This window comes from Mus musculus, chromosome 19 (assembly GCF_000001635.26).
Source record: "Mus musculus strain C57BL/6J chromosome 19, GRCm38.p6 C57BL/6J".
NCBI lineage: Eukaryota > Metazoa > Chordata > Mammalia > Rodentia > Muridae > Mus > Mus musculus.
In genome coordinates this window covers 53,907,364-53,922,790 of record NC_000085.6, presented here as the reverse complement: position 1 = coordinate 53,922,790, position 15,427 = coordinate 53,907,364, and the positions used below count along the sequence as shown (strand labels likewise).

Sequence of the window (15,427 nt, the reverse complement as noted above, 5' to 3'; positions counted from 1 at the left end):
CTCTAGTGTTCATAATTCCTAGCTTATAATTTCAGATTACTCAAACTGCTCATATAAATAACGTTTATTGAATAATTACAAATAATCTCCCTTCAGCAGCATTTTAAGACGAAATACTACTATAAAAAAGATTTCAGGCATTAGAGTTCACACACAGACTTTTTATAATCACTCATTTCTTATACGTTCCAGACAAGACTTCTTATATTCATGAGAGATCTAACAGTCACACCATTGAGTCACAAAAACAAGATAAACAGCAACAATTACCTAATTTTTCTAATTCATAAATTATTCAGATTTTTACTTGCAAACATATGACCACATTAAATTCCTACCCACAAAAATACCATCTAGTAGTAGCTCTGTTGTTTTCTCTTGCAAACAACTCTCAGTAAGCACTCTCAGTAAGCACTCTCAGTAAGTACACTCAGTAAGCACTCTCAGTAAGCACTCTCAGTAAGCACACTCAGTAAGCACTCAGTAAGCACTCTCAGTAAGCACTCAGTAAGCACACTCAGTAAGTACTCTCAGTAAGCACTCTCAGTAAGCACACTCAGTAAGCACTCAGTAAGCACTCTCAGTAAGCACTCTCAGTAAGCACACTCAGTAATAAGCACTCTCAGTAAGCACTCTCAGTAAGCACTCTCAGTAAGTACCTCTTTAACAAGGTGATTGACAGGCTGTTGCCCGCCTCCAGATCCCCACACACTGTCTTTCCGCTTCCCGCCTTTGGACATACTCAGGAGCACAGTAGCCTTATCCAGAGCAGCTCTATCCAAGACAGAAAAGAGAAAAGTCATTATAATACATGCACATGCCTGATGTTTACCACATTAGCAGTAAAGTTTACAAAACTGTGTATGTATTGGCAACTTTAATGTAACAAAAAAATATGTAGTTTTAGAAAATAATTCTTCAAATAAAAATTAGGTATTTTTTAAAATATTGAACATTCTCATATTCTTTCACAACCACTTCTCGTCAAAATACATTGCAAACTAATGGTCATGTAGCCAGGAAGGAACATAAATTCATATACAACTTTTATCTTCCTCCAAGACCCCTGGGGTTGAGTACCTGTACCTGGGGAAGCCTGAGGTCTGGCTGGCTAAGTCAGCCTCCAGGAGGTTAGAAAAGCCAAGCAGCAAGTCTGGCTTCTAATCATTAAACCAAACAACTGTCCGACCCAGAAGGTAGCATGGACACTCACAGTCAATGCTTTCATTTTACAAGTAGGGAAACTGAGGCCCTGAGAGGGAAACTTAAAGAGGGAGCCGCATCGTTTAACTCAGAACTTCTGCATTTTTATTACTGCTGTCTTCCTGCTGCACCACGGCAACATCTTTTATCAATGAAGAACCCGTAAGGAAAAATACACACTCACAATGTCTGATTCATGTCCATGTCATGTTACAGAATGTTGTAGGATTTCTCATTTTGAAATTCTAAGTAGCAGACATGAATTTACTTACCGAGCCTGTACACAATCTACAGTTCCTTTGTAACTATCGATATAGGTATTACATAAGATTCCATCTCCAACAGCTCTAGCAATAAACTGGCCCACCAACTATAATAAGAAAAAAAGAGAACTATATAAAAAAACTAAAATAAATCTTTATTAGGATACAATCTTGAAATGCAAAAATGATAAAAACTGTCTAATTACACACTCAATACCTAAAACATATGCTGAGACGTGCAGAAGCACCTGTGTGTGTGTACACGGTGCACACTCCCTTACACTGACCCACAAGTGCTGGGGTGTGCAGAAGCGCCTGTGTGCCCTGCGCCATGCACGCTCCTCAACCATTAGCTTGACTTTCAAGCCCATGCCATCAGGATGGGATGGCGCCTCTGCTTCACTCACTCCCTAATCCCCTGGACTCTGCACACTCAATGGTTGTCTGTTAAAGTGACCTGAAGTCAAGGAAAAACCTCTCCTCTTCAATACCCACAACGTCTTCTCACCTAACTATAGAATATGTTGTGGAGAAAGTTATGCACAAATAAAGGTTCATTTCAAAATCTGATCATAGCAAACTTTATTAGACAATCTGAAAACAACTTCAGTGTCCAACAGTAAAATTATGCTTAAGTAGTGCATACAAAGCAAAGTGCACTGTGGGGCACTGGGAAAGTCAACTCTGCAAACAGTGTTTGTAGTACAATTCTACTTTCTAATTAAATAAAGGTAAAATAACACTAATAAATAACAAACTAGAAATTAAAAAATAGTTATGAAAATGTTAACAGGTTTGTGTGGAGGGTTTTTCCTGGCCTTTCTTCATTTTGGATTTTATTCATCAAAAATTCTGTAATTAATATGAACTCAGACGACCATTTTTAAATATGTATATAAGTAGGGAAGGGAAATAAATCCGATTTTGACTCATAGAAACTGCCTGTCACAGAAACAACATTTAGAAATTCTCTATAAATTCAATTTTTATGCAAATGTTAACAGCAATTACATGTTTTCAAAGTTACAAAAGGGAATAGTCATAACTGTTTTAATAAATCCCACTCAAGTCAGTCATTATCTGTTATATAGCAACATATCTTCAAAATTCGTAGCTAGTAAAATAATGTTCATATAATAAAAAAAAATCTATGAACAGAAAATACATGTATTACATATGACCTAAAAACTATACAGAGCTGGATAGAAAAGAGGTTTTGTTTAGTTTCATCAAGACCTAGGTAGGTCATAGCTCACTGGTAGAGCACTTGCCACCATGTGGGTGGCCCTTGGTTTAATACAAAGTACAGAAAATAAAAACGAAGTTGGGGAGAAAGACCTACAATATGCAGAGCTACTTTTGTATGGTTAGAACTGTGGGCCACTCCCTTGCAACTGTTGTAATTGCCGAGGAGTATGTACACGGAGTGTGTACATGGAGTGTGTACACAGAGGAGACAAAGGAAAGGAGCAAAAGGAAGACACAAACCTGCGGTGCCCTAGGAGTGTCCAAGGCTAGCTCAGGGAGATCCTTCAGCAACTTGTCAAATGACTTTTCCACGTCATTTGTGCTCATCACCGTCCCGCAAAGGTCAGAAAGCAGCTTGGATGTCATCTCCCGGTGGCTGGCCTTCCCCTCCAAGGCTAAGGACACTGCCAACACCGGCACGCCACTCTTCATCTCCCCAAGGTTTAAGTCTCTTAACATCTCCTGTGTGAGAGAATGGAAATGACCACCTCTCTCTAGCTCAGTCACACCTTACTTTTGCTGCAGCCGTGCTTCTCCTCTATCTTTCCACCTCATCTTTAGGAATCCCAGCAGGCACATTAGGTTTACAGCAGTGATATAAGCTCTACCTGCCTGGTTATCAGTACACTGAAGATAGGAAGAACATTGCCAACAGTCCAACTACAACTAGCAACTTTACAATCTATTAGGATTATTTCTACAAATAATTGACAAACATTGGTGGAGAGATTTATTTTATATTACACACTGCTTATATAGTCTACTTAAATGTTTTCTCTTGAGGACTGGGATCAGTAGCACATGCCTTAAGTCCCAGCACCAGAGAGGCAGAGGCAAGAAGACAGAGTTAAAGGCCAACCTGATCTTACTTACATAGTGAGTTCCAAACCAGCCAGAGCCACATAGTAAGACCTTGTCTCTTCTTAAAATAAATGTCTGCTTTAGTCTTTCATGTGAGTATAAAGTAGGATCATCAGTGCTTGACTGGGATTGATGTTTCAAATGATAAAGCACAACAGTACCTAACATCCACTAACCATGCTGCATGGCTCTCAGGCATTCTACCACTCCATTTAATGCTCAGAAGAATCCAATCCTTGCAGTAGTATATAACCTTAGAGGCAGAGTTCCAACTCTAACTTCCTTAGTTAACACTGCCTACTTTTAAGTTTCCTTGCAATGTTTAAACCATGATATACAACTAGGAGATGCCTACTTTCCCAACCCTGTGGCTGACAAGGTCAGTGATCTCTAACACAGCTGTCCTGCCCTTTATACAGAGGTTGGTTGGTGTGCTTTTTGGCTATGTTTGTGTGCTACAAGTTGCATGGTTCTCGTTATAAGACACGCAACTAAGACTGAGCCATCAGGATTAGTAACATCTGTGGGGAAAATCCCAGGATGGCAATCTGTGTCTATGGTGAGGGTGGCCTGCCTGCTTGATAAATGGGGTACACTATGTGAATATGGAGATGCTCTGAAAAGTTAAAAGCTTAGCACTGGTTGTCAACCTGTGGGATGTGATCCATTTCACGGTCATATGTCATATATCCCGCATATCAGATATTTATATTACGATTCACAGCAATAGCAATGAAACAAGTTTATAGCTGGGGCATCACCACAACTTGAAGAGCTTCATTAGAGATCATAGCATAGGAGTCTTGAGAGCCACTGGTTTGGAGGAAAAGCTGAAGTCTTTAAGATCCACGCACAAGGGTGGGGACCATAGGCAAGCAGCAGCCGCAGAGGTTACCTGGCCATTCTTACGTGGAGTCAGAAACGCACCAAGGCTGAAATGGCTGCCAGCAAGAACCTGTTTGTGTAAAAATAAGCAAATGCAACAAGACAGAGATGTGGCAGCATCCTCCGTGTTAGCCTCTAATTTGGCAAATTAGATAACCAAGAGGATGAGATGAGGTGACTTCTTAAAGGTTGGAGGGTGGAAGGAAAAGAGATTGCAAGTTAGATCTGTGCCCGGAAGCCCTTCTGGGATCCGAGACTTTGGAATCCATAGGAAGAGTCAGAGTGGGGACGATTATGGTAAAAGCATTAAGAGGATACTGTAGAGGACTAACCTTTAATGGAATTAAAAAGAAAACCTGTGATCCAGAATATGGTTGGTTCCATGCAAGAAACTAGGGTGGTCAAGAAACACTCAGCACTTGAATTGCTGAAATTAGGGAAGTTTAAACAAGTAACAAAAGAGCCTGTTTCAGCCTGGCTTGTGAGGCTGTGAAACACAGGGGTGGATGGGATTCGTCAGACAGCTGTGGAGACAGAAAAACTGAGTAATGTAACTTCCCATCTCTCCTTAAAGCAATGGCTACATGGCCTGAGACAGTGTGATGGAAATCAGTCTCTGGTGGGCTGGCTTACAAAAGCCATAAGGAACATTTAGTCATCTCTGTCTGAAGTCCCCATACACATCAGGAATTGGAGGGCTAAAGAGGAGGGACAGGTGCTATTGAGGGAACTAGGAGTAAGAGGAGCTGTGTTTGAACCCAACTCACTGGGTCAGTTACAACTGTGTTCACAGAGGAGTCAAAGGAAAGGTTGATCCAGCAGGGACCCCTCATGTCTGGTGTGGAGCTTTAGTGGCTTTGCTGAGCCCTTTGGAGGGGCAAGAGCTTTATAAAGTAGGAGGGGCTTTGACAGATCTCAATGACTTAGAGCAAGATGTCTGTAAGGTGAGAGAGCACTGTAGAGGAGGTAAGAAAAAAAGAAAAAGACAAAGCAGAGAAAAAGATGTCTGGGTTATTCAGAGACAGATGTGGCAGGATTTGGGTCTCATTGGAGTTGCCAAGGAAAAAACTGACAAAAGGAAAGCCAACTGTGTGATAAGGGGCTACTGGATGGCTCTAAAGCCTGAGGAGCAGTGTGCAGAAGACACCCAAGAGAAACAGTACAGGTGAAGATGATCAAGCCTGCCCCAGGAGTGGTAATTATCCCCTGAAAGTAAGAAGGGTTTATTTCTCTCCAGGAAAAGGTTATACTAGCAGTGGAGATGGTTTACTCAGCCAGGAGTTCCCCCCAACAGCCCAGAATGGTGACTGGAGAAGCTACAGCCACCATGCCAACCACGGGCCACTCTGACCTAGGGAGCCATTAGGTCCAGCAGGAGAGGGCAGAGCCTCATTCACCTTTGGCTATGAGCAGGTCTGAGCAGACTGAGACAGGCTATTGAGTCTATCCAGTTTGGAGAAATGTAGGGAGACTGTGTGAAGAGCTCCAGGATTGGAAACATAATGGCTCAGTGAGGATGACTGAGGATTACAGAGAGCTAATTAAGTCAGCACCTCCTATCCGCATGCTTGGTACCCAACCTGGATCTGTGGAGGAAGCAACTGATACAAAGGGATGGAGCCTTTCTGTATTGGACCTTGTTTACGTCACACTTTAGAACATCTTAGTTGTGAACCTCTGCACTCACCCGACGCTTGCTCAAAAGAGATTAAACTGACTTTGAAAATGTTTCACCAAGGTTATCTTTGTAGACCCCCCCACACACACCCCACCCCCGTCATGGCTTGGTGCTGCTTTGTCCTGCCCATTCTCTAGAAAATGTGTTATATAAATGACATAATGCTAACTTCTGAGTGTTTGTGAACATCCAGAAATGTACCTAAACGGCCTATAGGTGTGTCTAAAGGAATGAGTGAAAGAAGGGACTCTAGGACAGTCTGAACATGAAAAGCATGCTCTGGCAGGCCTTGCCCTTCTTCTCCCCTATTCTCTTGTCTTTTTTTTTTTTTTTTTTTTTTTGCCGGGGGGGGGGGTTGTTGTGTTGTTGTTTTGTTTTGGGGTTTTGTTTTTTTTTTTTTTTTTTTGGTTTTGGTTTTGGTTTTTTTTTTTTTGGTTTTTCGAGATAGGGTTTCTCTGTATATCCCTGGCTGTCCTGGAACTCACTCTGTAGACCAGACTGGCCTTGAACTCAGAAATATGCCTGCCTCAGTCTCCCAAGTGCTGGGATTAAAGGCATGCACCACCACTGCCCGGCCTCTCTGTCTTATTAAAAACAAGTAGATTACATTCCAAAAGCTAACCACCAAGGTCTAGCCCCCTTTGGCCACTTCTTCCTCCTCAGGCTGACAACCAAGGTCTAGCTATCAAAGTATTGAGGTCCAGCAACCAAAATCCCCTTTTGGCTCACCCTAACACAGAGTTTCCCTTCTTAACCTTTGTAAACTGCCATCTGCTATGGGCCACATCTGTCTCCACTGTCCCGACCCTGTCCTTTTTCCCAACCCCAGACAAACACTCTTTCCCCCTTCCTCTTCTTCCCTCTCCCTCTCCCTCTCCCTCCTGTCTTTGTTTCTTTTTCCCCGACCTACAGAACTTGGTCTTGGGGATCCTGAGACAATCCTGGTCCCTTCAATAAAGATGGAAGATCAATCCACATGTGCAAGGGCCAGGCACAGATGTAAAATTTTTGGCAGTATTATGGTCTAGTATGATAAGACGAATATGATACCTGACAACATTACTGTCAAAATCCTACAACAGACTATGCCTGTAAATGTAAAGGTGCTGGGGGCACTCGGGGAGCTCTTAAAATAGCAGCAGATTTTCATACCAAATCCTGCCCAAGCTGCCCATCCTTTGTATAAAGTGATAATGAAAGGGGTTAGATGGATTGACACAGACAGGCTAAAGTGGCTTTGGAGCAGGCTAAGATCACTGTAGGACAGGTAAGCAGCTGTATACCCCCACTAATCCAATGTGCCCTCCTGTCAGAAGTTACCAGATGTTGGTAAGGCTACAACTGGGTGTACGGCAAAAGCAACCTAAGCAAAGGCCCGATAAGGTTTGGGTTACAAAAAGGAGCAGAGGCAAAGGACAGCAACTGTTTACTTGAATTTAATAATTTAGTATTGCAACAGGTGGGACCTATAACTACCCTAGTGACTAAAGAACAGCTTGCCCAATAAAGGGCTGGACTAAAGTCCACCTGGCCAAACTGCTTTCTGGCGCAGCACAGACTCCAACTCCATAAAGGCGGCAGCAAATTTACAACAGTGAGATGTGGTATATACAAGCCCCAGCACAAATGCCATGCAGGCTGCCCTAGGACCAGTGATGTCTGAAGCTGCTGAGCATTCCCCAGTAACTGAACCATCAGCTAAAGAGTTTAAATCCAAACGGTGCCCTACAGTGGCAGAAAAGGACACTCCCAGAAGCTACAAGCTTACTGACTACAAACCCCCAGTGGCAGAAGAGGGCTCTCTCCTTATGAGTTGTTGGCCCCACAAATCATGAAAGCTTTTGCTACTGCTGTTGGTTCTATTTCAGCACTTGATGGTCTGACCCTGCTGCTGAAGACACTGCAAGAACATGTCCTGACTGTAATGTCAATCCCAACCCTGCTTGCTGGCCTCGAGGTGCAGGACCGTCACCAGCATTCCTGCTGGGCTATGGACCCTGTGTACTGAAATGCCAACATGCAAGGCAGGATATAACAGTTTGTGCACTAGTGGCTCAGCTGTCATGGGTCCAACTAGAATCAAGAACTTCACTACAAAAGGGAGTTCACCTCTGGTACGATAAACTAGGACAAAAACCTGTGGCTAAGGAGGTCATAGGTCCCAGTGGGGAAGCAACCTATATGGTTTTTCTAAGTGGATGTAATATGTCTGTCAAGTTGCCTTCTAAACATGAGTTTACACCTATAGGTCGCTGTTATAAGCACTGGCCAAGCTCCTGAGAACTGACTTAATGTGGCATGTTACGGTGGCATACTTCTTAGCCATAGATGGACATCCATAGTCAACCCCCCTCTAAGGCTGAGGGATCACTACAGAAAGGCAGAAAGAATATAAGCTTGGGAGTAAGGGACAGAGCACTGTGTAAGAGTTTCCTCTAAGACTGGAATATTCCAGCCTGCCGGGAAGCTCTTTAAGCAGGAAGGTAAAGCTTGAGATAAGTTCCTGAGACTGACCAGGCTCATTAAGTCTCTTCCTGCCAGAGTGAGCAGAGCCAAGCTGCAAGGATTCACAGGGAGCAGCAGCCTGGAAGGAGCAGACAACCTGCCTACATAAGGGTTAAACCCACTGAGGCAGCTGGGAAGGTCACTCTCCAACCTGCTGGGCTGCCTCAGGCTAGGCAGTGGGCTCCAGGTTCCCAGCTTTATGACCTGTCACTCATGCTGGGGTGGGCTTTAGTGATGCAGATGTCTCTGAACCATTTCTGCTCATGGAAGTAACTCCTCATCCATATTCCTGTAAATAATCCCAATAAAACTCATTGGCTCAACAAACTGGACTGTGGTGGTGTCTGTATTTTGGACTATCATGGGTTCCCTCTCTGATATAAGTAAATGTGTGTATGTGTTGTGTCTCCCCAGAAAAACCTGTCACACAGCAGAATGCAATAAACAAATAGTTGTTTTACACTGTAATTCTATAAATCCAAAGCTACCAAACCTATGTAACAAACAAATCAAAAGCCCAGGTTGGAGTTTAATAATTATAAATGACTTCCAATTAATAACTGTTATAGCTCAGGCCCATAATTCTAATAAAACTAGTCACTTTATTTTACCTCCGAGATTTACTTTATGAAAATTTACTACAAACACATTAATTATCCCCATACAAACTATGATTCAAAGCTTAGGTTGATTCTCCTGGTGCCCATATACATCCTTTTCCAAATCTCTGTATAAACGCTGTTTCTTGGAGAGTACAGATATTTTTTAATCTCCCCCAAAACAGATCATTCTGAAGCTCCTGAAGAGGCTACACAGGGTCTATAAATTCCACAGAAGTGTCTAGATTATAAAACCAGATGCTTTAAAAATATAGAAATAGTGCCTGTGGCGTTTTCCTCAAAAGGAAATGGCATAGAAGTATCATCAGAGCCCAGAACTATGTAAGAAAAATTGTTTAAGGAAAAAATTGTATCCCTCTTTTCCTTTTTTCTTTCGAAGCCCTATGTAGCCCAGACTGGCTTCAAACCCAGACCTGTGCTACCGACCTTTACATCTCAAGTACTGGGATTTTAGGCATAAACCACCATGTCCAGAAGTTCCCTTCCTGATTGTGAAATTTGTTGTTGTTACAAAAGAAAAAAACATAAATTTATCCAGAGTAGTCCAAAATCATTCTACACAGGTTTAACAGTGTGTTTTCTCCCTGCAACTTGAAACCTACCGCAACTTCATTTGTATCTCCATGCTCAAAGTATTCCTGTATAATTGGTGTTAGAGTCTTCTCAAATGCGGTCTCATCCAGGGGCAAAACTACAGTTTCATAAACACAGTTCTCCTGAAAGAAGGGGAATTATAGATTAAATATTCAGATAAACTGAAATGATACTTTCACAGTTCAGCTGGTTAGTGATCACCAGTAAGGCAAGACAAAGATATACCTCCTGTTTTAACTGCACAGGGTCTGCATGCAGCCACTTTCAAAACAACCTCAACAAGCTAGAGACAGACTGAAGCCATTCACTGGAGCAAATACATGAGTTTTCTCCAAACTCTCTATTGCACGCTGACTTACCTGGGTAGGGAGAGGACTATGTGCCATACATGCATATGATGGGCAGGGACCAGAGGTCGAATTTACCTCCACCTCCCATCCCCCCACTGAAGCACTGGATGAGAGACACACTCACCATAGCGGGTTTTTCATATGGGTTTCCTGACTGTGAAGACTACACTCAAGTTGCCCAATTTGTACATAAAGTGCTTTTCCCTCCTCAGCCATCTCCCTGTCCCTTTCACCTCATGTTCTGAGACAAAGTCTCTCGCTGAGTTGCTCCCATCTAGCAAGCCTGGAACCCACTCATCTCCCTTCCCAAAGCTGAGATCACAGATAGGCACCACCATGTCCAGCTCTGAGGCAGGTGCTAGAAATGCAAACTCAAGCTCCACGCCTGCCTACCAAGCACCTTACCTACCAAGCCGTCTCAGCTTTCACGTTAACTTTTATATTCCTCAAAAACCAACTTTTTAACCCAAAACCTTTAATATGGCATCCTAGCACATACTTTCATTAAAACTTGACTTTTTAACAAGATTAAGCATTCTTATCTATGTACTAATATTGTCAAAACCAGAAACTTTCAAAATATAAAAAAAGAGATCAATATTGTAATGACTAAAAATCTAAGAAAAAACAGTTCAAGCATAATTTCAGTAAGATTAAAATGCTTATCACCAATCCATGTGTCTCCTCTATAGAAAAGCTAAAGTATTTTATCTACAACTTGTCACTTAAAATACTATTTGCAGCATATACTTAAAAGACTAATATTTAGCAGAGTATATTGTATTTCAATCCCACAGCCTTTAAATATTTTTATTATCTCTTAGAAATGTTTCATATCCACCTGTTAAAACTGGTAAGTGCATGCATAGGAGTGATGTACAGAAAGAAAAACAAGCTGACACACACACTGACATTTTCAAGTAAACAGATACAAGATTAAATAAGATTGTCTGGGGCTGGGCGTGGTGGTGCACGCCTTTAATCCCAGCACTCAGGAGGCAGAGGCAGGAGGATTTCTGAGTTCGAGGCCAGCCTGGTCTAAAAGAAAAAAAAGATTGTCTGTAAGTTAACGCAGTGACTCTGGTGAAGCTGAAAGACGAGTACCAGTAGGTTCATTGTACCAATTACTTTTGAAATTTTCCCATTAAAAAGACAAAAAGAACTTCACAATGATGCATTAAGACATTTCTTACTAAGTATTATCATAAGAGAGAAAATGCACGTGTCCTCAAAATAACATCTATACTAGTACTTGTGTTCAATAGTGACTCTAAAAAGGAGCCTGATACCGGCAGCCCAGGCTATCCCAGTCCTCCTTTATTATCATTAGTCAAGTCAATAAAAAACCTCCTCTTGACTCCCAAAACAAGTGGAAATTATATACATTTTACTATCAAAAAACTTATTTTCCCAATCTGTATATATGATTTTGCCATATATGTTGTATATATCTTCATAGCTATGGAGTATTGATATATGACCATGTATTACTTGACAATCTTATGGGTGAAAAACCAAGAAATCTTACAAACATTGAATATATAAAAAAAATAGTTGATACCTGGTCGTCATCATAGTTTGGATCTTTCACATCCACCTCTTCCACATCATACACCTGTCCAGGTGTGCCCCAGACACCCTTGCCGCCTGCACCACCTGAAAGTTCAGATAGATGATAGTTTACAAATATTAACTGAAATCTGAAATAATTTCAAATGTAAAAATTCTTATGCTAATTATTTTCCAGTTGAGAATTACACTTGAAACTCCTATTTAGATAACTTTTTCAAGATTAGCTATTTTCAAAAGCATCAATTTAAAATAACTTAGAAAAATATCTTCATAGTACTTTTTTTTTAATCTGAGCAACAGCCATACCACAGACCTTTCAGAACATGACCCTATGGTGAAGCTCTAAATTTTGACAGTTCTTGGAACCAGAAAAAAAAAAGAAAGAAGAGAAACATTTGGACCAGTATATGTGCCATTAAAAGCTCAACACGTAAAAAAGAATCATTCCACAGAGATCCATATTGACCACCATCATGCTAACATGTAATATTCTTCCACATCAAGTGCACATTAAACTAAACTTAGAAATTAGCAGTATTTTAACAAATAATTACTATTTAAAAATCAACAGCACTGACAGCTGTTTCTCTCTACTTTGGTATACAGATCAAAGACTACAACTTCAACTCAACAAGTTGCTTGTCCATAGCAATTTACTGTGGCATTTTTACAAAGCCAAATTCGTCTAAAATAATACTTTTAAAAAGCCTTCATAATGCCATTTCCCCCTTTTTAAGTTTTCATTCTATACCTGGAGTATAATCCTTGCCAACACAGCAGACCAAAACCAGATAACTATGGGCCACTTTGATTCATATAATTATGTAGCTAGTCACAAAATAATTTCTGAAAGACCACTATACTTTACCTGAATACTAATATATTTATCTTTCTCTATTCACCTTAACAAATTTTCATAATCATCCTTTTGTCTTGGCATTAGTTCTTTGTTCATTAATAGAAGATGCTGACATTCAATCTCCCTGTTTCAGTTTCCCCTCCTTCTAAGCACTTTCATCACAAGGTCCATTTAAATTATCCGTGCCTTAAATGTATAACTGAAGCTCACACCATTCAAAATCCAATCCAATCTCCAAATTCTACAGAAATCCCACTATGGACAGAAGCTGAAAGACCCTCACCCAAATGAATTTTAAATGTCTACCCATAGTCTAGGCACTGGATACAGCAGTGAGATAAATCAATCTATTACAGCACTCAAGCAGCAGAACTAAAAGAGAACACAAACCCAGATCTACATAGATGTCACCAAATGCATAGTTACTACTTTAACAATGAACATAGACTCATTTGATAACAGTTATAATAAACCTGACCACCTTCATAGAGTGTATAAAATCATAACTGAAAGAAAGCATCAATGTTTACTTTATTTTGCTTAGGGGAAAGAGAAAGTTTACCCCAAAGAAAAAAAATCAACCTAAAAAGAAAAGTGGTATGGGCCTTCAGCTCTCCCGTAAAGATGTACGCAATCATAAGCCTGGAGCGGTTAATGCTTTTGTCCATTTAGAACAAGGGACTCCTGGCACAGGATCTGGGGTTCTTCCAGTTGTTTCTTTGCACAGCACACACTAACCTTTCTTTGGCAGCCCCCTTCCTTTCCCAGATCTGGACCGCCTATCTAGCAACCTTCCTTTTGGACTGGTGGGCACAGCAACTCCACTTCTAACCGCTTCACTTCCATTGTCACTGACTGAGTCTCCTCGGCCAGAGTCCCGGGATGAATTTTTCCGCAGTCGTCTTTTGGCTTTTGCATTGATTCTAGCTTCATTAATAGTAGATGCGGAAATCCAATTTCCATTTATTTCATTCTTTATTTCTTCAGTGCCAGCATTTTCTTCATCTCCAGAAAAGAGAGAGTCGCTTAAATTGTCAGGGTCTTAAAAGAGAAAATGAAAAAAAACTAAGCTAAGTATTTCCAGTATCCACTGTTATGTGAAGTAAAACCTAATTTAGTTACTTCACATGAAATTAACATTTTTTAGGCTAGTAGTAGTCATACATTGGCAATTTTATAAAGAACAAATAAGATTATTTTTCCCATTATCAAGGAAAGTAAATGAAGGTACTGAATTTTAATTAACAGGGTTTTCTAAAAAGAGGTTATTACACATGCTTGGGTAATAAAACCTTTGTCAGTATGAAGAGCATAAAACTATAGCATACTTTCTAGGCTATGCTGGACAGTACAAGTTCAGCACTTCATACAGATGAGGAAATCAGGGAGTATTTAAACTACTTTCAAAACATTCCCTGTTCAATTACAAATGCTTAGGAGACATTAGTCTGCAATCCACATTTGACAAATATGTAATCGAATACCCTGCTGTCAACCTAGGGAAGGCTCTCAAACCATCACCTCCACCTCCTCAGCTATTCCCCAAATCTCTATCTCTGCAAAGTTCCCAGCCACACATCTTGGCTCATTAGCACCTAAAATGATTCCAAACGTCTTTTGCTTAGAAGTCATTTAGTAACTAATCTTCTATCAGAATTCTTCAAAATATACCCCTAATCTCATTTCCTCCATGGAAGCCATCCTAACAAGTCAAGCCTCAGGGACACTACATGGTCATACCATGATCATGCAACCCACTGCAGCACGCAATGCTTCCTTCCATAGTAATCTTCCCTGGTCATAGCCTCAAAGAAGTACATTACCAGACTGTACTTCCTGTCAACAGCACCCAACAGACCACTCTCCCTGTCTCAGATGTCTTTGAAGATCACATGGCAACCTCAGCCTTGCTCTAGAAACAGTTTTAAGTCAGAAAGGCCACTGACTTCACTACTCCTCCAGCAGTTTTGTTCCAGATGGGTAACCCAAGCCAGAGACAAATCACCCAAACTGTCTGGTGCCTAATTGTAATGATGATAATTACTATTATGATGTAAAGTTGACATATATGACTTTAAAAATTTAATCAATCTAAAAAGCATAGACTTATTCAATCCTTTTAGATTCTTAGCAAAAGTACAAATGTTACTAAGAAAACGCTGCGATCCAAACCAAGCACACTCAGTGTGTTACAGCATTTCATTAGTCTCTGTCTCTCAGCCTTCCATCTTCAAAACAGACTCCAAAGTGAACAGAGTGGTTTTCTAAAGCATGCCCTTACTGAAAAACTCTCAAAGCTTTCCACATGACCTCAGAATAAAGTGTACAAGTTCTTACTGTGTACCGTAGCATCATGCACACTGTCCCTGCTAAGCGCACCACACTCAATACTTTTAAATGCAAATATTCCAACTTCACTAGACATCTTTCCCTGTCTTTTGAAGATCTTTTACGAGTTTCTGCTGCCTTTTTGCAGAGCTAGGATACCTTATGCATGGCTAAAAAAGTACTTTAAACGTTTTACTCTCATTTTCCCCACATAAAATATGGAATAGTTTCAAGTTTGGTCACAAGGCAGGGGTTAGGACACTACTCACCAGTGGGGTTCACATTCAGTGTCTGCTCATTTTCTATATCCATTTTTCCTTAATTTCGCTTGCACTGATTATACACAACTTACTAAATGCAAGTCTTCCTTGAGGATCTATTTAAAAAAAAAAAGAAATGAAAAAGGTTCAACGGCTTCTAAACTGACACAATTAAAGTCAACTTACTTGAATAAAATGAAA

The 15,427-nt window shown here is 40.7% G+C and overlaps 1 protein-coding gene across 7 annotated transcripts in view; it reads right to left on the bottom strand.

Annotated features, from left to right (window-relative positions):
- Positions 1-15,427, bottom strand: part of Pdcd4 (programmed cell death 4) — a 45,362-nt gene that overhangs the window by 14,802 nt on the left and 15,133 nt on the right. For all 7 annotated transcript variants that reach the window (NM_011050.4, XM_030250768.1, NM_001168491.1 and 4 more), the window contains exons 2-8: positions 15,236-15,342; positions 13,377-13,679; positions 11,769-11,863; positions 9,866-9,979; positions 2,955-3,176; positions 1,476-1,573; positions 660-774 (exon numbers count right to left, since the gene is read on the bottom strand). In NM_011050.4, coding sequence (NP_035180.2) covers positions 660-774; positions 1,476-1,573; positions 2,955-3,176; positions 9,866-9,979; positions 11,769-11,863; positions 13,377-13,679; positions 15,236-15,278 — 990 coding nt within the window. In that variant the 5' untranslated portion in view covers positions 15,279-15,342. The remainder of the gene's footprint in view (positions 1-659; positions 775-1,475; positions 1,574-2,954; positions 3,177-9,865; positions 9,980-11,768; positions 11,864-13,376; positions 13,680-15,235; positions 15,343-15,427) is intronic.